This window comes from Amblyomma maculatum, chromosome 10, assembly GCF_055883805.1.
Source record: "Amblyomma maculatum isolate TAMU_Amacu chromosome 10, ASM5588380v1, whole genome shotgun sequence".
NCBI classification, from domain to species: Eukaryota; Metazoa; Arthropoda; class Arachnida; order Ixodida; family Ixodidae; genus Amblyomma; species Amblyomma maculatum.
In genome coordinates, this window is record NC_139353.1 from 44,296,446 (window position 1) to 44,318,156 (window position 21,711).

At 45.9% G+C, this 21,711-nt stretch overlaps 1 protein-coding gene across 2 annotated transcripts in view; it reads right to left on the reverse strand.

The window, feature by feature from the left end:
* trh (PAS domain-containing protein trachealess) overlaps positions 1–21,711 on the reverse strand; it is a 592,592-nt gene that overhangs the window by 393,931 nt on the left and 176,950 nt on the right. For both annotated transcript variants that reach the window (XM_084582630.1, XM_084582631.1), the window contains exon 2: positions 15,851–16,004. In XM_084582630.1, coding sequence (XP_084438756.1) covers positions 15,851–16,004 — 154 coding nt within the window. The remainder of the gene's footprint in view (positions 1–15,850; positions 16,005–21,711) is intronic.

The following is a 21,711-nucleotide window of genomic DNA, read 5'->3' on the forward strand; positions in this document are numbered from 1 at the left end:
CTTTGGATACCGTAAACAAGCCAATTCACTCGACTAGGCCTTCTATTTGTATCTTTTTTTCCATCTCCCAAAGGAAAGGGACATTCTTAGGAGTAGTTCAGATAAGAAAAAGTCGAAGGCTGCTGTGGGAAAAGGTAGGATTAGTAGAAAAGTGACTTCTTTCTGCCAACAGGCCATTTTCTTTGGCAATGCTCAAAATGTTCGCAAATTTTCGCTTGGAGGATAACATGACGCCTCATTCCATGCGTTCCCTCCTTTTTGTAAATGTCATGGCTGCCAATTTATACACGTGCAAGGAGACGCAGCCGAATTTCCATATCCTACGCACCATGTTTTGGATTTCTGGGCTTCTTTGGAAATGTTGGCAATCAGTCTATATGTACTATGCCAAATGGGAGTATGAAAAAAAAAAAAAAAAAAGGAGACATTGCGAATGCACGCCTTTTCAGCGTGGTTTGTGAAATGCTACTTTTTTATCCGAAGCTTTCCGTCCTCAGGCGTGCCTCAGCAATTTTTGTTCTAATTAGTAGCAGCTTGCCCCGCTTATAAAATGATCAATGAATTTCTCTATACTTTTAATAACTATTGCGTTGCTTTAGACCTGGTGCTGTTGTCTATAAAAACCGACCTCTAGGTTATCTGTAGGATAAAGATTATGTATCTATAGTACTCAAGGCACACCTGAAGGCCATCCAGAGGAGGTCATTACATGAGAGGGGGGGGGGGGGGGGATACAATCTATTAAAAATCGCGATAAGCTACAAACAAGTTTATATAACACTTCCTTTCCTTTCGCCTATATGTACACATAACTAAGGAGGAGGAGGAAACAACTTCATTCAACGCATTACTAAGCGTCAAGAATGTCCTGGGCCACGGTCACCAAGGCCAACATAACCAATATACCATCCCTAAACTAGAGTCAATAACAGCCTTCAATCTTTTCGTTTGTAGACAACACGATAGAAAAAAGCTACCAATTTGCTAACTTCTGCGCGGTTTTTGACAGCAAGCCTGATTTGAAGACAGGAATTTGTGCAGTATACATCAGGATATTCTGTAGTTACAACAAAAAAGTACTATAGCACAACAAAAAACAGAAAAGTGCATCAGGAAAAATACAGATACAGAAAGGTACTACAAAACTACAGAAAGCATTGACGTCAGATCAACAGACAACATAAATGTACAACACAAAAAGCTACAGAGATATAGAAAGGTATTACAAAACTACACAAAAGACTGACGCTAGACCAACAGACAAAAGAAAAGCATGAGCAAAACCACAGAAATACACAAACGTACTACAATACTAAAGAAAGGTCTGGCGTTAAAGAGAACTTCAGTCTATTTTGTCGTATTTTCTAATGGTTCTGCAGTTTTTGAGTGGAACCTGGAGATTATTTCAGACCGCCTTAAATTTGTCTATAGGCAGCCTATAATAATAAAAGTGTAAGAAGAACCCCGTCGAGGTTGTGCAGTGGTTACGGCGCTTGACTACTGTTCCCAAGAGTGCGGGATTGAATCCCGGCCTCGGCGGCCGTTTTTTGCTGTAGGCTAAAAGTATGGCGCCCGTGTGCTGTGCGATGTCAGTGCACGTTAAAGAACCCCAGGTGGTCGAAATTTCCGGAGTCCTCCACTACGGCGTCTCTCATAGCCTGAGCTGCTTTTGGACGTTAAACGCCACAGACTAAACCAGAAGTGTAAGAAGAAGAATGAATAACCATAAATCTACAGACATTACGTAGACCATATTCACAGAAGCCCACAGACAGTCAAAGGACTGTATAAGAAAACCTTTATAGCAGCCAAAAAAGTTCGAGAAGTAGCCATATAAATCGTTTGTTTAAAAACGGCACGAGAGGGATGTTCAAACTAAATCTCCGAAATATAAATGATCGATGAAGCATATTAAATACCTCTCAATATGTGTTATTATTGTAAATGCCTGCAATAGAGTTCACTGTTTAATAATTACGCAGCACGGCTGCCATTTGCACTTCGCTATGTGGTTGCACTTCATCATCTGCTTTATTCTCAGTGCATCTACTAATCGTGGTTTGTTTGCGCTGACTCCACACCAATTTGTTTACACTGCCCAAACTAACACATGACTCCACACCGATGTCGCAGTCGATTGTGGATCTTCGCGCTTCGTTATGTCCACATATTTCAATCACCTGCGGATGTGAAGTGCAATTGGCTATTAGCGCGAATGACAGTCACTCGAAATTATTAAACAACCAATTCCTTTGCAGACATTGAAAATAATTAAGGCACATTGTTTATTATTTGTTGTGATCTATTGAACATGTATGCTTTCGCAGATTAAGTTGAAACTTCCCTCTCGCGCCGTATATAAACGAGACACTTATATGGATAGATGAATTTTATTGCCATCTCTGAATCAGGGTGTTCGCTAGCGTCATCTTGCCTACTAAGTTTAAGCACGCCGTGAATAATGTGGAGGTTCCGCGTGGCAGCCGGGTGTTGCTGCTGTTCCAACAAATTCTGCGGCTGCAGCTACCGGAACAGCAGCGGCATCAACGTCAACGGCAGTGGCGTGGCCAGCGCCTCGCGCGCTGCGCCAGTGCCCGCTCCGCTTATCGTGGCGTACACGTACTGCACGCGGACACGCCCGACGCTCTGCTCGAATGGCGAATCGCCCACCGACGACGACGACGCGAGGCGGTGCAGCGGCGGCGACGACGAACCACCGCCGACCGCGGAAAGGAAAGGGTTACGTGCTGCGCAACTAGACGACGACTGGCTCGTACAAGCTGATGGCGGTTATGGTGATGCGGGCAGCGCTTCTAACGAGTGCACTAGCTGTTTTGGCCGCTGTACTGTTGCGTTTTGAAGATTAAAAAAAAAAAAAAAAAAAAAGGCTGAACATTTGGCACAGCTAAGTGCAAGTCCCTCAAGTAGATGCACTTTGTTGCTTCGTAGACATGTTGGCAGGTTACAGCTTTTTCAGTATACATAGGGACTTCACAAGTGATTTGTTTAGGATGGGCACGTTGGCCGGTTAGAGTTTTTCAATACATAGGGACTTCACAAGTGATGTGTTGTGGATGGACATGTCCTACTGCACATGTGTGGTGGTAGTTATTAGTGTATGACTATGTGACTATGTGGTGGACTTTGTGACTGTCCAGCGTGGTATTAGCTTCTGGGCAAAGCAGAGGTGTGGAGAAGCAAGTGAGTGTAGAATTGGTGACTGTCATGCTTGGACGATGTTTATGTTCTGCGGGGAAGAAAGTGCCACTATCTCCTTAGCAAAGAAAAGGACGATGAGAAGATGTGCTTGAGTGTAGAAGAAGAGGAGTGGTGAAGAGGAAGTGTGTTCAGATCCATATTACAGTTAGTAGTGTACGCGTGTGTTGTGTCTCTTCGCTTGTGTTTGTGTTTGTTGCGCCACATTTCTGGGTAATATGCAACAAATCGCGCGGCAGCACTGCTTGCCCAAGTTTAGCATTTGTTTTGCTATACTGCGCCGATACCCTACGATTCACTGGCTCCCAAGTTTGCCTTCATCTTGCTCTTTGCTGTTCTCGTCGCTGAGCATCGTGATGCTCTGCTTCCTACAATCCCGAATTGAACACACCCTGCTTTACCTCCAACCCGAAAAAGCAGGCACAACCTGATCAGACACGTGTAGGCTGTGGGTTTGTCCTCGGGTTTGTCCGACACACAGCTATCAATCATCAAGACAGGAAAATCGCAGAAAACTCGCGCGTGGGAGGCCAGTGACGTTAGCGTCGTCACCTTGCGCCATCTGGAGGCCAGCTGTGAAAATACAACCGCGGATTCAAAATACTATCCCATCTCCTTGAATTTTTCAATCAGTAAAGCTTTTCCAACGCAGTCAAAATGAATGCCACCCATTCCGGAGTTTAGTGAAAATTTGTCAAGTGAGGTCAAGAATCCGAAACGCAGCGTGAAAGGCTGGCAGTTTAGCACGCGAATAGACCGGTTACCGAGAGGTGTATGCAGCCGGCCTTATACAACCGTGTCCCAGCTATAGTTTGAGCCAAAGGATAAAAAACAAAATATGCGAGACAGGCAAGAGAAATTATTTGCACATTGCTGCCAATCACGTTGCGCACCAAAGGTAATTTTTGGTTTTCAGTTAACTGTGAGTTAATGTAACTTACCTGAACTACAAAATATTGATTTTAAATATCAAATGAGATCTTTAAATTTCAAGAACATCTTTAGACGCTCTTCTATCATTTTCGATAACGAAAGTCTCCCGTATATCTTTTTTCGCTGTTCCAAATAAAGACCACGAAATACACAAAAAGGACCACGCTGCTCTCAGCCGTGGCTTGAGCAAAGGAAACCAGCTGCGGTCGTGACCCTGCGGCCCCTGCATATCATAAGTTGTCGATGGTAGCGTCGAGCGCACCGCACCGCTTGCAGCAGCTTGCTTCATCACGCGCGCAACTGGCTGACGCTTGGGACGAAGCACCGCCAAATATCGGCCTGCCGCCAACGTTTTTAGATTCCTGCCGTTCATTATTAATTTAAACAGCGCGAACACGAAGACAAAGGACAAGATAAAAGGAAGCCACAGTACAAGCGCTGATTCAAAACTATGCCTAAGCTTTTACTCCAAGGCCCAGATAAAACCAATGCGATGAAAACGAAACAATCACGTGAAACAACCCCTGGGTTCACCTGCTGCACAACAAGTCACTCAAAAAAAAAAAAAAAAGAAAAAAGACACCTCTTTGCTTGAAAGAGCAAGAGAAGTCCTGCTGACACACTTATTGTTCATAAGAGAAATGCGCAACAACTTAGGACACAGGAAGAAACCCATACAAGTTCACGAGCGCTCGTGAACTGTATATGTGTTTCTTCCTGCGTCCTGTCTAAGTTGTTGCGCATTTCTCTATATACTATTCAGAACCAACTAGCCCGACAACACGCTCTTCTGAACTTATTGTCCGTTGAAAAAAAATATGATTCAACTATCTCTCTCGTCATGTTTAATTTGTGGCGATACAAAATCCTAACCTGGTCAAACATAGGAGTGCACTTCTTCTTTTTCATTGTTTTACATGAATGGCAATGTGAGACCGGGGTCATCGAGCCACAGCTGATATTTTTTTTTATCGATATTTATTGCCTCAGGGCATCAGTATAGAGTATGAAATGAAGGATGAATAAATGATTAAATGAATGGAAAAAGGTTGGCTGATTTTATTTCTGATTTCGTTCGCTCAAACTATACGGCTATGAGCAGCACGATCATGACTCGCGAATTCGCGTCGCGTAATTTTAGGCCTAAAACACTACCAAATTTACCGTATCACGTGCGGTTTGGATTCGCCCACTCCAGTTTCGCTATTAAGATTGGACAATGAGATCAGAATCCAGCTTTCAAGGATTTTTGGATCCCGAGTTACGTCGAATCTAGGTGCATGCAAGTATATTCGTATACGGCGTGGGTAAAGCGGGACTTTATATCCATGTCGCTGGCAGCTAGGGCAACATACATCACGGTCCTCCTCACGAACGCCGCAATAGCGGGTGATGTTGAGAAGGCAGCGACGACGTGCATATATATATACACCATCTACCAAAACAAACTTAATGAAACTAGAGCCTTAATTCGCGCTTTATACTAGTTAATCGTCTTCATTTTTTTTTTGTATTTCGCGGGCTTTCCTTGGAACTCAAAAAAAAAAAGAAAAAAAGAAAACACCGAAGGCTTTCCTTCTGAGGGTGCTCAGGTGGTCGGGACACTCCATCTTTTCAGGTCCCATTTATTGTCTAAAGTCAACAAATATTTAGCAGCTTACACAAATTACATCAAGCAACTAATTACAGGACTCGGAAAAATTGTCTGTGGCTATAATCTTCCGTAAGATTAGGCGACTGTTTCTCATGAAGGCTGGCGACTTACTCCTCAGAAGTGCCCACAGACAGCTCACCCGTGAAATGCCATTTGTAACATCACGCCCCACACCTGATGAACTGGGCGCAAATGACTACTGTCACTTTTTTATCACATTTTGTTTCAAAAGGTACTGAATTGGAAAATGGCCCCAATACGTAACCGAACCAAAGTCTTTAGAAGAATATAGGTTATGTGGAAACGAAAGGCGGGTGACTAGTCTTCGGAAATTAGTGAACAGAGATGATAGTGAAACGGAAGAGGAATGCAGAGAATGAAAACGAAAGAATCTAAAAAAAAAAAATAGCAGCTGAAAATTTCAGTGAAAAGTTATTTCACCTATTGAGAGTGCACAGATGCGCATATTCCAATTCAGGCATGCATGGTGCCGACTAATATCACGGAAATGCCAAGTGGATGCAAAAGACAGGCATACATCTGCCCGTGCACTACAGCCAGATATAATAACCCCCTCTTTAGGTACGTTGGCGTAGATTACCGGCCATATTTTATTCCATTGAGGATCATTTACCGACACCAGAATAGATGGGCGCGTGCGTACCGAAATGAATAAACCTTTTGTTTAGCGTCATGAATCAAGGACCTATATATATACGAGTCGTAGAGCTGCGAGAAATTGTCCTGGCACATGAGCCTCGCAGTCCGAAGGGAATCGTACCCTCAAAGAACGATTTGGTGGAAGTATATACCATGAATATTATATCGGCCACACCTGATTCTGTAATGTCGTTTCAAAGAAATGTCAGTGCAGGAAGGCGTCTATGCATCTACAAGTGCACGTAACCGCCATACTAGACAATTTCGACCATCTGTGATCAACGCCGTGCTCTACAGGCACACACGCCAGAGTGGTTCGACTGTTCCAGAAACCACAAATATGTATCTGAGAAAGGAAACCTGAAACAACCTTCTGGACTCTATGAGCATATTTAAGGGCGTTAACTGTGCTAACGGCTTCGACGGTGTGATTTATTGGATAGTTTTTGCATAAGGCTTGTACGTATGCAGCCACAGTGCATGCCAGCCGTGCACCAGATGCTTCCACAGAAGCATACCCTCCATACCTTGCATTTATACAACAGGAAAGATGGGGGGGGGGGGGGGGGGGGGGGGTATTAAGAGCTGTTTATTATTTTTTTTTTGCGCAATAATATTATGTGATCTGTATCTCTAACACAGCTTGAAAAACTAAATATTCACTCACAAACTTTCTCTTATCAGTCTCCAGCTCGACTGTGACTAACTCGACGGTAGCGTGAAAGGTCCTAGTTGTCCTCTGGATAATACGGCTTCGGCGTCGTGAGAGGAAAAATCGCGACCATGCATGTTCTGACAACTGGTAGATGTAATATGACATGGCCGCTGATTTGTCGCAGGATTACACGACGTCACGTGAGGAGAATCGCACCCTCCAGGAGGTTTGCATTCACGTGTCAGATATGCTATACACCCCTGTAGGCCAAGCAAGCAACTAGGTTGGCCCGACGTGGATATAGTGGACCTTGAATCTCTGTCCGTTGGTCTTTCACATAATTTGGTACCTCGACTATATGCTAAACAGTGTGTGTAAGGTAATGCGCGCAGCACGGATGCAGCGCGTATGCTTGGAGTATCCCTGGTTCACGTCACAGGTGCACGTGGCGTATAGGACCAACTCGCCCCTTTGTTCGACGGCACGAGGCATAGCAATTTTGAAATGTACGATTTCGAGCTAGACCACTCGAAAGCACTGCCGCGGCATCGAGCAGTTCCCTGCAAACCTCTATACGGCTATGAAACAATGGTGACACCTGTGTGGCACGCGACGCAGTGGGAGCAACAGGATATATGCACCATATGCGGCAGGCATGATAACAGGAATGCAATAATAAAGACACCGCGAAAGGTTTGTGGAAGTGTTTATCTGGTTCCTGATAACAATTCGCGGCCCCTATAATGCAAATCACGACGACTTCGCCGCTGCTGATGATCCTATCGGAATGATATATTACCTTTCATGGCGCCGCAGTACATATACCATTGCAGAGGCGTGGTTTTGGCTGAATTCCAACCTTTATTTCGCGAGTAAATTGTGTTTTCCGTAAAATTTCAGGCAAGATTCGTAAATTTGTAAGGCGACTTCAAATTCGCATGTTTTACGAAAAGTTATGAAGTGTTGGCAGGTTGTCCGCGGACCATCAGCGGTATACAGTGCCCGCATATGGCAGCCGTATACAGAAAAAAAGCTAGTCTATAGAGCTATCAATGTCAGAATGGATGTGTGTGGTTGAATGCTATTAGCACAGGTTTAGGTTTATGTCTATGGGATTTAACGTGCGAAAGAAACTTAAGCTATGAGAGACGCCGTAGTGGAGGGCTCCGGGCATTTCGACCACTCGGGGTTCTTTAACGTGCACTGACATCGCACGGCACACGGATGCCTTGTTTTTCGCCTCCATCGAAAAACGGCCGCCGCGGACGAGATTCGAACCCGTATCCAATTGAGGACAGTAGTCGACCACCCTAACCACTGCATCACAGCGGCGGGCCATTAACACAAACAATCAATCTGGTCTCATTAGGTTAAGAAGACCAGCATGCAAAAAATTAAGAAATGTGGACAAAAACCACTGCCCCCCCCCCCCCCCCCACACACACACACAAAACAAAAACACGGATAATAAAAAATAGCCAGTGAAGAGTGAAAGTTACGTGCGCATACAAGAGGCCAACAACAATACCTCAAAAGCAAATTCTAGGTCATTGCTGAAAATAAAAAAAAATGACCCATGAAGAGAGTGGGCGCAATCACTCGTTACCACTTCCCACATTAACCCTCTGGTGGTTCGCAGGAATGGGCAGCTCTTAAGTGCCTAGCAGTGCGTTTTTGTTTGTAAAGGTGGGGGAAGGGGGGGAAGCAAGATAGCGGAGTTGGGCTGAGGCCATCAGTCAGGCTCGACAAGAAACGCGCACACGACCGGCATTGCGAGATGGCGGACGCTGATAGGGCGCGACGCAACCACAGGTCCGCCATGAGCGCGACTATACGGCGCCTCCGCTAGATGGTGTTTCTCTAGCAGACTGTAGGTTCTACCCAGGGCCCACAGACCTGAAGTAGCGGTTACGGTCTTCTAACAACACACACACACACACACACACACACACACACACACACACACACACACACACACACACACACACACACACACACACACACACACACACACACACACACACACACACACACACACACACACACACACACACACACACACACACACACACACACACACACACACACACACACACACACACACACACACACACACACACACACACACACACACACACACACACACACACACACACACACACGTGCGAGTGCTCTTCTCTGCTCTGTCCAGTGTTCTTCCAACTGAGCTACTGCGTATACGTGTGTATTAAGAAGTCTAAAATGCGTAATGCGCCGTCTCGATCAGAACATGTAGAAGCTTGATATCGAGAAGCGAATAATGTAGTGGTCCGAAGATGGACAAGTGCTCCGCTACAACACTCTTTACATGCCCCAAGACGCCGTTTAACGAGAGAAAATATTCCACAGGTCGATCCCGTTTCATTTAGAAAATCCTACCAGCTTTTGGGTGCCGCTTTCACCCGCAGTTTCGTGTCCCCTTTCTTTCTCCTAAATAGCGTTCGGTCAGTCCGACGGCACGCGCTATAACCTAATATAATCGAACACTAATGCGATTGATAACGGCTCTCCGAAACCGTCGTTCCATCATTACACCTTGCTGCGCTGCTATATACCATGACACCCTTTCGTGCAGAACCGCTCCCCACCACTCTCGCCCCCTCCTCTTTTCTTTTTTATCCCCATTTGCTGTTCGTCACTTACAAACCGCGCTCTGGGTGCCGCGGCGTTCCGCTTGGCCGCTCACCTGACGCGATTTGTCATTCGTTGCTGCCGGGCTTCGGCATTAACGACGCGCCCCCGGGCGACGCGCGCAGCAGAAGGTCGTCGTGGGGGGCGCACGGTTTATGGCGGACACCCACAAAGCCATTCATGCTCCCGGGTCAAGCCAAGCGTGACACCTCCGGCGGCCACCACACTGAGCTGCATTATATGGTGATAGTTGCTGCGCGGGGCTCTCCGTGCATGTACAAAATAGTGACGATGTCGGTGCAGTAACTATCACACCTGCCTTCTTCTGGTAACCGACAGGAGTCTTACTTAGGACGACCGAGTAAAGGAGACAGTGAAGACAACTGTAACTAATTATAATGTAACTACATTTTGTTGATAAAAATCTATGGCTATTTTTGAGTGCTTTGAAGTTTGTTAGAATGCATTTTGCGCCTCTCTAGCCGAACTCGAAACGTCTGCTAACCAGAAAGGTGCTCCGTGATCACTGTTACGAAGTGAAAGGCTGTGTATATCCTTGCCTGCGATTCATGGCTTAAAAAAAAATTAATAAGATTTGTGTTGGCACAGCAGCGGCACATGTGTTAGATTTTTTTTAATACCTTCTAGCTAATAATCATTGCGTTTTTATTGAAACTAATGCTTGTCCTTTGCAAGCTGATAATCATCGATATTAAAAAAATTTTTCAGTGTGCTTTAATTGTGCGTCACAGAGTTCACAACGCTCAAACTTAGTTGTTATATGTTTGAATTAAGCTTCAGAATCGAGCAGGTTTAAATATTCCTCTTATATGATGCCTCACCTCGAAAGCTGTATCACCCACATGTCATACAGAAATGACATTTGGTCGGCGGTAATTTGATATACGAGCTTTTTCGGGGGTACTCCCCTGATTCGATTCGAATTGATGTCGGATATTCACACCGCCTGCAGCGACGCCAGAGCAAAACAAGCTTCTCAGTAGGGAAACTTCCAGAGATATTAGACGACGGAAGCCGCAATAATGAAATCGTTTTGTAGAATTTTTGGAGGTATTTATCAACTTCTTTACCAATAATAATCGCCGGGACTTAGCTTGGCCAGAACTGCGCTAAATTTGAAGAGTTTTAATTGTTCTATTGCAATTATACTTTTCGAATGGCGCCAGAGGTGCCGTCGTTGGGCAGTGGCTTATTCTGTTTCGCTGTCAGCGAAGAAGACGCGCCGATATCAGACTTCTAATTAAATCGGGCAAGCACCATGGACAAATCTGGCATAAAAGTACTGACGAACAAATGCCATTACTGCGCGAAATTTGAGCTCCGAGGACTGAAGGAACTTAGTTGGGACAATCATTCTATACGACACGCGTATAATTGCGCAGCACGCTTTAGATATTGATTGCAGAACAGTTTGGATCAGTATAGCTAAAGGTCATTTTCATATGCACATACAATGACGACCACTGAGTCGTAACTTCGTGTTGCATACCCTTTAGTGGAGATCAGTGTTCGGTCTTTTGAGAGCCATATTTTGAACCCCATAAGCGACGTACGATTGCGCCGCCATTATCGTTTCTTTGATTCACGTGACTGTTAATTTTTTCTGATATATTTGCACGAAGAAGCGATTATCCTTAAAGAGATACAATTCCTATTCGACTGATATTCGATTCGGTTTTTAGTACCACTAACTCTATTGGATTAAGCAGCGAATATCCATATTAGTGACATTCTATTAGTCTTAGACAAAGGTACAATGCGCACACCGCTTTACGTACGTATTATGCCAAGCTGCAGTACAGATTCTATGACGAAAGAGAAGCTGGCGGCGAACACGATGCTAAAAATACGCAAGAGAAAATAGAGCAGAGAATACAGAATGTCGTGTCACATCGTTGTTTCTGATAAAAGTATACGCACATCGATACATGCATGTCTCAGTGTAACATATTGGACTCAAACGTTTTCTACAACTTCCACGAGAAGCCTTTCAGACCTGACGGCGGGTTTGAAGTTAAACTGGTGCAAAACGTGCTTCTTTCATTACTCAAAAGGAAGTTCGGAAAAGTAATCACACAGCTAGGATTCTCTCTGCATTACGAGAAGCTGTAGCGTGGCACATCAGGCTTCTTTTCCGCTTGTCGAGGCTAATGACTCGAACTCATTAACAAAGTATGTGTCCCTGGGTGCTTGCCAAACATTGACCATAGTTTTCTCGAAAAGCTGCCATGAATGAGTCAGCGGCTTATATTAAAGCAATATATACTGCACTTACACTCCTTTCACCACCCCCCTACTATATACGCCGTTGCTGTCAGCAAGCTATCAACAGTCTTCGCACTCGCCTAATCAAAATTCCCACGTCTTCAGGGTTGCACCGTTTCCAGGCGCGTATTATATATACGGCGCTTTTCAATTGGCCCCTTTCGCGGTGTCGCGGAAAAGTGCTGCTTGTGCCGTACACTGACGACCATGCCCGGTGAATCAAAGTGAAAAAAAAAAAAAAGAAACAAAAGAAAGCAGCCTCCCCTAACACTGCAACCCGCATACAATTGGTATGCGCATTGCAGACCCCACGAGTTGCGTATCAGTTGCGGCGATCGCGGGAGAAACACACCACTGCCTGAGCTTCTTCGCAGCGCGCGCTTTGCACGGACCCGCTATCGCCACCAAGAAAAGCACTGTTGGTCACTCCGCCTGCAGTATATTCGGGCCGGCGACAGACAAAAAAAACAGCCACCCCTCTCGCCCTCTGTCTGACTGCTCATACACAAGTGACTCGCGTGACATGCCTGCCTGAACAGCATGCAGGTACGACCGCTGTATCAGTATTCGCAGCCGCGAGCCATTCTTTCGGAGGAGCCCATAAATGCACTTTTCCTGATGAATCTCTCCCGCGCCCCTCTCCCTGTGCGAGTCCTTTTCGTCTCCGCACAGACGTGCATGCCAAGCCTGCAGGACCGGGTCCGCTGCTCGGGCACCGTTACACAATGGCCGCTTCCTTCTCCCTTCTTTTTTTCTCCCGTGTTCATCTCTCTATTCTTTTTTTAGTCTTTCGCTCCGTGGAAGGCAGGCACGACGAGCAGTGCGAAACGGACGCAAGACGAGTTACAGTGAAGTTTTACGTTGTTCTATAGCAGTGTGGCTGGGGGCACAATTAACAGCGCGCGCTGTGTACCTAGCAGTGCGTACAATAGAAACTACAGCTCCGCCTGATTTGCACATTTTCCGGGACTGCATAGTCGTTGCAAAGAGAACAGGCGCGCTCTCACGCTGACGACCTTGCACCAGGTCTGAGTTCTATATGTATGCGGAAATAGCATGGGAAAAGCTGTTTTGTCCTTAATGCAGTACCTGTATCAGGATTCCCTTTTATAAAGTGCAGCGCCAGTGATTCCACATAGTACATCACTCCTTTCCTTTCCTCGTCAACGAACCTTCAACCTGCGTAGATGGGGAAACATTTCAAGGCACAAGGTTCGGTCACCAGCGAAAGTTAGCGGGACACGTATATATACAAAAAAAAAAAAAATGATTGTGCCGCCACCTCCCTCAAGTCACCAGAAATTGATAAACGCTGTGGAGTATATGCAAATACCCTCGTCCCTGCAGAAATTTCAGGCGTCTCGCTTGGCTTGACGGCGGCAAATTAATTTTTGTTTTTCAACACATCCGCGTCCCGTGAACATTTCTTGCCGACACTCTGCAATTTATCGAAAAAAAAAAAGAAAAAGAAACTGACTTTAAAAATGCCCGCTCAAATGTTCTCTTGTTGATATCGGATAGAGTTCGTCGACTTGCAGATCCGCAGTCGTGAAGGTGGTCTCGACGGACGTTACTTTGGTCGCCGTACGATGGAAGCGAAAAGCAAGGTGCCCGTGTGCTGTACGATGTCAGTGCACGTTAAAGAACCCCAGGTGGTCAAAATTTTCGGAGTCCTCCACTACGGCGTCTCTCATAGCCTGAGTCGCTTTGGGACGTTAAACCCCACATACCAACCGACATACGTTGGTTGCCTGAATACCCGTGCTTGGACGATTTGTACAATCTCTACGAGTTTCGTCCATAGCGGAGAAACGGCGCAACGCTCTCACGCACCGCGGGATGAGACTGCACGTTAGAATGTGCCTATATAGCAGCTGGCCCCCTCGCCAACAAAATATAGAGTGCAAGTTGAAAGGGGCTGGGTATTGCCTAAAAACAAAGCAATTCGTTTTTGGTGATGAATTATGCGAATCATTTAGCAAAGAAGGCAATTTATAGATATATAGTCCACCGTCGCGGTTTCGCTTGTGTGCGAAAAACCTGGGAGACTCTCATACGTTTCTACGTACTTCAAGAGCGCTACTACAACTGAGCACTGCGGTGAAGCCGACCAGACAAGCCTTTCATGTTATTCGTATGTATGTGCAGTCAGCTTCGTGTGAAGCAGGCCTGTTTTTTTCTTTAGATTTGACCGTGTAAGAAACATATGGATCTATGAACCGCCAGGAGCTTGCAAAAGTGTTTTAAAAACGTAAATTCTGACTGGCACAGCAGATACACATATACAATTTATGGTGTCATATTATGCTCTGCTGTTGGACCAATATTCCAGCTTTTAATCATGTATAAAAACTGGTTCACAGGAGAGGAAAGGCGCGGTAACTGTCTCACTTGTTTTCTGTGGACACCTGAACCGCGCCGTTAGGAAAGGGACGAGGTGGGAGTAAAAGCGGAAAGAGATAAAGGGGTGCCGTATTGGAGGGCTCCGGAGTAATTTCGACTTTAACGTGCACTGACATCGCACAGCACACGGACGCCCCTTCGTTTCGCCTCCCTCGAAGCGCAGCCGTCAGCGGTCGGGATCGAGTCCGGGTACTCCGGCACAGTAGCCGGGCATCTTAACCACTGCACCACCCCGGCGGGGCTAATCATGCATTATTATATCCAGAAAAAGGAGATGTTTGTGGAGTGCATGCGTGCGTCTGCTACGCGACAGCATATTGTTACGTGTGAAAATCACGCACCAGTGGGCAACACCACTGTGGAATCGATGGGCACCGCTTAACCGCACAACTCAACACTCAGCGTCGTCTTTGTCCACACACCCAGACACTTCGTTCTCCACTTGCTGAATGCCAGCATGGTACACCACATAACATTACCCCCGCCGCTGAAGCACGTGAGTCCCGGTGCGGTTAAAGTAAACGAAGCAAGGCGTTAATAATACGGCTCATGCACAATGTCGGAAGCTCGTGGTGCAGAACACTTCGGGTTCAAAGGTCCGATTTCGTATGTGACGTCGGTGACTCGGCGCAAGATACGGTAGGAGCCTGTGTAGCGTGGTAGAAGTTTTTCGCACAAGCCCACCCAGCCGGATGGGAGCCAGAGAACGAGAGAGCCTGGGTCGTAGTGCACATCGCGGTAGCGACTGTTATAACGGGATTGCTTGGAACCTTGGGAGGCAAAGATCCTGTTGCGAGCAATGTGGTAAACTTCTTAAGCGCGGGAGATGGCATCACGAGCGTAAGTACTAGTAGCGGCGTCAGTAGTGGGTAGCGATGTATCAAAGGGGAGCAGTGGATATTGGTCAAAGAGCAGGTAAACGGGAGAGTAGCCAGCGATATCATGACGAGAAGAGTTATAGGCGAATGTTACAAAGGGTAAATTAATGTCCTAATCCCGGTGGTCGCCGGAGACATACATTGGTAACATATCTGTAAGCGTACAATTGAGGCGTTCTGTGAGGCCGTTGGTCTGAGGATGAGGCGGTGATAAATTTGTGGCGGACGGTGCAAACACGAATTAGCTCGTCAACCATTCTGGAGATCCAGCGACCATGATCCGTGAGTAGTTCACGAGGGGCACCGTGTTGTAGTATCACGTCGTGGAGGAGGAACTCAGCGACGTCTGTTGCGCAGCTAGTCGGGATCGTGCGGGTAATGGCGTAACGAGTAGCAATATTCTTGGCCCCGTAGGGAGGCAGACACTTGTATGGTCTACAAACAGGCCAAGCGATAGACAGAAGGGAGAAAGGAAGTGACGTTGGCGTTGCTCACCGGAAGTAAGGGTGGTAGCCCTGGTGGTGCGGCGGCGGCACGTGCAGGTCCATGGGCAGCGCGGCGGCCGCGTATCCGTCCACGAGGCCCGCGTGCGGGTGCTGCGGGTGCTGCATGGTGATGGCACCCGACCACGCCTCTGCGGCTCCGATCACTGCGCGAGAGAACAACGTGCACAAACCGGCTGTAGTGATGCTCCAGATGCGAGTCCAAAACGAATCACTAGGTGAAAAAATAAAACTCCTGGAGTTCTCCACGCTCTCCGGAGACGAAGACACGCTAGTGATAGCTATACACCCCATAGCATGCTATCACCAGCTGCGCTCACTGCTGAGGTCGACTTTGATCCTATGAATACACTCTGGGGAATTCCTGCGAGCCGATGCTTTCTGTCTACATAGTTAATAGCTTCATTTTAGTGGTGGTGAGCGCAGGGATATTATAACGTAGCACATGCGCATAAAATATAGTTAAACTATCATTCCATACTTACAATCTTAATGTGCTTCGTATAAAATAATTTCATTTATAAGTGAAACTATATACCTTATGTTTGTGGAACTTCCACTTGCTTAAGTGAAAGAGTTATCCTTATAAGTGGAACATTTTACGTGTATGTGGAACCAGATTAATAGTGTACAGTATACACCGTCCCCAAGAGAGCCTTGGTTCACCGTGGATGCAAAACGTGAGAATAGCCAATCTCCAGGCCGGAACCACGAAGCTGTTACCAAGCAAGTTTAACACGTGACTGGTTGGCGTGGGTGGGGTGGCCATTAATGATAGCCAACGGCACACAATAGGGAAGCCAGCTAACATACAAAGGCGTGTTTGTGAATATGGTAAGGCTCGCGGACAGCAGGCCCATGACTGGTTGCTGTGAGGTGTAAAATACCCAGTAGACTTACGGCGGGAAAGTCTTACATGGGTCATCAGCAGTGGGCCCTGGCGTTAAGTGCAGATGATGATACCAAAACCTAAGAATGGTCAAGCTGGACTGTGACGTCGTCATCTGGAACTTGGGCACTAATCGCGGCCTAAGTCGAAAGAGCGCGTTTTGGAGGTTGCATGCCAAAATCAGGTAAACATATTCGGATTGGCACACCATTCCTCAGAAAAAATGCCTGAACAACCGAAAATAATTGAGCTGAAAAAAAGAATTCGACTAATATCGATACAGTGGGAACAGAATTCTGAGACGCCCTAGTGAAAAAAATCCTATGAGTGACAATAACCTCATACAAATTGTCATACTAAACTCGTACAAATTTAATATCATCTCATACAAATCTCATTGAAGCTATGAGAAATATATGAGATTCTATGACATTTGTATGAGTCTTGTATGTGAAATTTGTGTGAGGTTATTGTTACTCATATGGCTTTTTTCACTGCTAACGATTCCACGAGAGGTCGCTGTTTCGCGCTGAATACAGGTGTGCTGTTGAATGCGCTCGATGCAATCAGTCGCTGTGATAGCGACTGGGAAAATAAAAATAAACGAATTCAACATAAAAAAAGAAATATGATTCCTAAGGAATAAAATTTGAAAAAAAAAAAAAACAACAACGAACCTACAATGACACATTCATGCTTTCGTCTTCACAGAACTTAAGTGCCTTCTGTGTATTTTGTATACGTTGAATGTTGATTACCTATACACAGGTCTGGAAAAATACATATATACACATAAACATTTAAGCTCTCCACAGACTGTCATTACACTTTCACTAGACTTGACTATATATACTGTCTATAGTAAAAAATATACCAAGGTGTATTTCCACAGATCTTATAGATTCTCTACGTCCTGTGTACAAATAGTGCATGGCCATAAATCTATAAGATATCTATAGAATCTCCATTATAATTTTAGTACACTTGTCTACAGGAAAACGTACAGCAAAAGGTGTATAATTATATACCCTTTAATTGCCATAAAGAAGTTTGCGGGATTTTGATACGAAAGTCTATAGACTCATACATATCTCGTACAATCTTATATATTTCTCATACGTCGAATGATATTTGTATGAGATGATATGAGATTTGTACGAGTTTAGTATGAGTTTATAGTATGAGAAATGTGTATGAGGTTATTGTGACTCACAGGGTTTTTTTCCCTATAGGGCAGCATTCCCTTTTTTTGTGTGCGTGTGCTTTTGCTTCCCGGCGTATTCGCGGCAGCGCTGACGAAATGGGGAAAACATGGTGAGGATCTTCACAACACACACCGAATTTACCGAAGCACTTTTGCACGATTTAATGCCGTACTGCTCATAATACATTAATTACTCATTAAAATGTATACAACCATATGGTGATCGACCCCGCCTACTAGTTAGGGAGATCAACTATTCGGTATACTGACCCCGGTCTTGGCGGTTGTGCTTCTATGGAGGTGAAAATTGTTTGGTTTGGTTTGTAGGGTTTAATGTTCCAAAGCGACCCAGGCTGAGAGACGCTGTAGCGAAAATTTCAATCACCTGTGGTTCGTTCTTTAACGTGCGTTGTCATCGCACAGCACACGGACGCCTCTTCATTTCGCCTCCATCGAAATGCAGCCGCTGGCGGTCAGGTTCGAACCTGAGTACTCCGGCACAGTAGTCAGGCACCTTAACTACTGCACCACCGCGGCGGGGTATTAGAGGATAAATACAAGGCGCCTTTCCATTGTGCGCTGTGACAATGCGTTAAAGAACTTCGGATGATCGAAATTGTTCGCAGAGCCCTCCATCACGCCTCTCATAGCCTGTCGCACTGGGAAAATAAACTCGAGAGAGAGAGAGAGAAAGAGAGTTATCAGTGTTTTCTTAATTCCTTGTTCCTTCATTCGGGCGGATAGATAAATCTATGCTAGGCTTCTCGAAGTCGAAAGAGGAAGAAGGAACTGAGAAGAAGAGAACGAGGTTTAGGGGGAGCGAGAAGAAGCCCCAAATGGCCGCTGAAGAGGCCAGTTTCTCCCAGGAGTCACGCCCATGCAACTTCAGACGGTGGTGAGACGGAGGTGAATTAGGCGGAAAGGAATCACGCATAGCGAGGGCAACTATTAAGCAGACTAATAAAACGAAACACCTGAGGACGCTGTGTCCATACAGCACCAGCCATCCACTCGCGCATGATGGCTCGCTAAGTGAACGATTACGTATGACCACATTCACTTTGCACACTACACTAACTCAACCGCGCGTAGATTCTGCCAGTCGTTCTCAAGGAACGCCGGACAGAACGCAGCTTGGCGCATTATGGGAACAGCGGTCCGACATATTAAACAACTCATAACCATCTCCACTGCTATTCTCCATGGGAGGCTGGGAGAAACGTACGCTCCACTGTACGAGCTGACGTGTGCTTATTGCAGGGAGAGAGGGAAGCAAAAAAGGGCTCGCCTAACCAACGCAAGCGAGCGTGTACTATACGTGCCGTCTTGGTTGTGTGTACGCGATGCTGTTGTATACGACGGCGACGACCATACACGACGACGCGCACAGCTCCCCCGTATTAGCCATTCCCGACACGTCGCGGGAGCATCGTGATTGCCGCTCGCGGTCGAAGGAGTGGTCGCCTGTACACGCGCGGCCCGAAGCGAGCACGCGCCCTGGGGCACGCCCTAATTGATTGACGACGCCGCGTCAAAACACACGCGCTGTATCCCGACGTCTCCTCTCAAATGCCGCGCGACGGTGTGTGCGTGCGTGCGTGCGCCTGTGTCAGCGCAATACGCGTTGCAGTGAACGAACAGACGCGCGGGCAAGTTCACTGGCCCCCGATGCGGCAGTGAGGGGGGGGAGAGGTGCTGTCCAGTCACACGGTCGAGCTTTCGAGAGAGACAGCGACGAATTACGACCGCAAATTGAATGCGGGATGGCCTGGGAAATGCGAGGCGAGCGCGCACATGCAGCACTGCCGCCGCCACGAGATGAGGGGTCATTAAACAGAGAGGCGAAATGAAGGAACATGTATTAAGAGCGTGTTTCACTTCTTTAGAAGATTAAAATTAAAAAAAAAATAACAAATCAGGCTCATTAGAACATGTTAGCTAATTCATTTGGACTGCAAACACGCTGCAACGAAACAACCATCTGTCTAAATCACATTTTGATCGTCCGAGTGGGTGGGTAAGATGTGGTCTTAAGGTTATAGCTACAAAGTAAGCGTATCAAATTAAATGCCCCGCCCTGTATATCCAAAGCAAAAAGAAGGTGAAGCGCGGGAGCTGCATTTGGTGTTACTTGACTACGCGCTGAAAGAGAGCGAGTGCGTCATTAACACCTTCTGCTGTTCTGATTTATACTATCGTTTTCTACACCGCCGCCTCTCTCTTCTCTTCTTTCTTTGGTCACATTATGGTAGCCGAAGGCCTGTCAGATATCATGCATCAAAGGTGGCCTTTTCCAAGGAACCTGGACTTTATCGAGGAGCGAAGCATGAAATTAGCCGTCAAAGCAGCTATGCATCCTGTGCGGCTCACATGTGGAACATATGGTGACACCTGATCGTTCAAAATGGAAGCGTCGTGTGCTGTCTTACCATTCTGCATGGTTCGCTTCTCTTTTGTACGGTGAAGCACATATGTCACCCCGGAAGCTTTAAATTTCCGTCAGGTACAAAAGAACACATGTTGTCCCCCTTCGAAAGCTTCTTAATCTGTAGGGAAGCCGTAAGGGTCTTCACGAGGGAAAATGAAAACCATTAAGCTTGATCAACTTTATCAAAAGCAGCACTCTGTATGGGTTGCCAATTTCATTCATTCATTCATTCATTCATTCATTCATTCATTCATTCATTCATTCATTCATTCATTCATTCATTCATTCATTCATTCATTCATTCGTATGAAACTCTATAGCCTTTGCTAATTCTACCCTAAGAAAAAAACCGCGCTGCGGTATACGAATTATTAGTGGCTATCCTGTTGTCAGCTGCTCCGCGCTTGCTTGTAATCTTCCTTGCCATGGACACTAATTGTCGCTTCTATTCATTGTTACGCTCTCTCCAAACCGAACAAAATCAACACTCGTACAAAAAGTAAAAGTATTCTAACCTTGTTTATATTTAAAAAAAATGCTTTAACGTCTAAAGGTGCTTAAGTGCGCTGCCATTCGCATTTGGCTTCCCACCTTAGCCTGTACTGAGGTCGAAGGTTGCCTGTGTCCACGGGACCTTGCTTACGTCAACGATTTGAGAAGACCCAATTCGCTTCCTAGACATCTCAAAGCAATGTCGTCGGATTCCGAGTGAGTTTCTGAGCGCCTTTATCCTTTGAATGCATTAAGTAACTAAACCTCAAGGACCTATTGTTTGGTTTACGGTGTTTATTGTTCTAAAGCGACTGAGGCCACGAGGTGTTTCGCCTTCATCGAAACGCGACCACCATCATCGGGATTGAACCCAGACTCACGGTCTCGGTCGAGACAATGTAACAGTGCTCATTTCAGAATGTATATATCGAACTCGGATATTTCCATATTTTCGGTATATCGAACAAACAGATCCTAATCCTTGAAAATCCTCGCTAAAAGAATGCCAAAGTCGCACAGTATACCCAATTACAGTTTCGGCAGTCGTTCGATGTACTGAACTGTATACGCTGCGCATTCCTGTAAGTTTGTTTGTTTGTTTATTTATTTGTTTGTTTATGCAGGGGCAAAAGGCGATAACACTGATTGCCTGACTGGGCCAATGTCCGTGCAAAAACTTCTAGCACAACAGCGCAACACAAAGGAAGGACTGCATTAAACCAAACCTACGCGTGAACAGAGGGAATCCGTCGATTTCAAAAGAAATAAAGAGCAACGTTGAAACCAGCACTCGGTAATCAAATCATACAATTATGCGAGAACCTAAGTACAGAACAGATT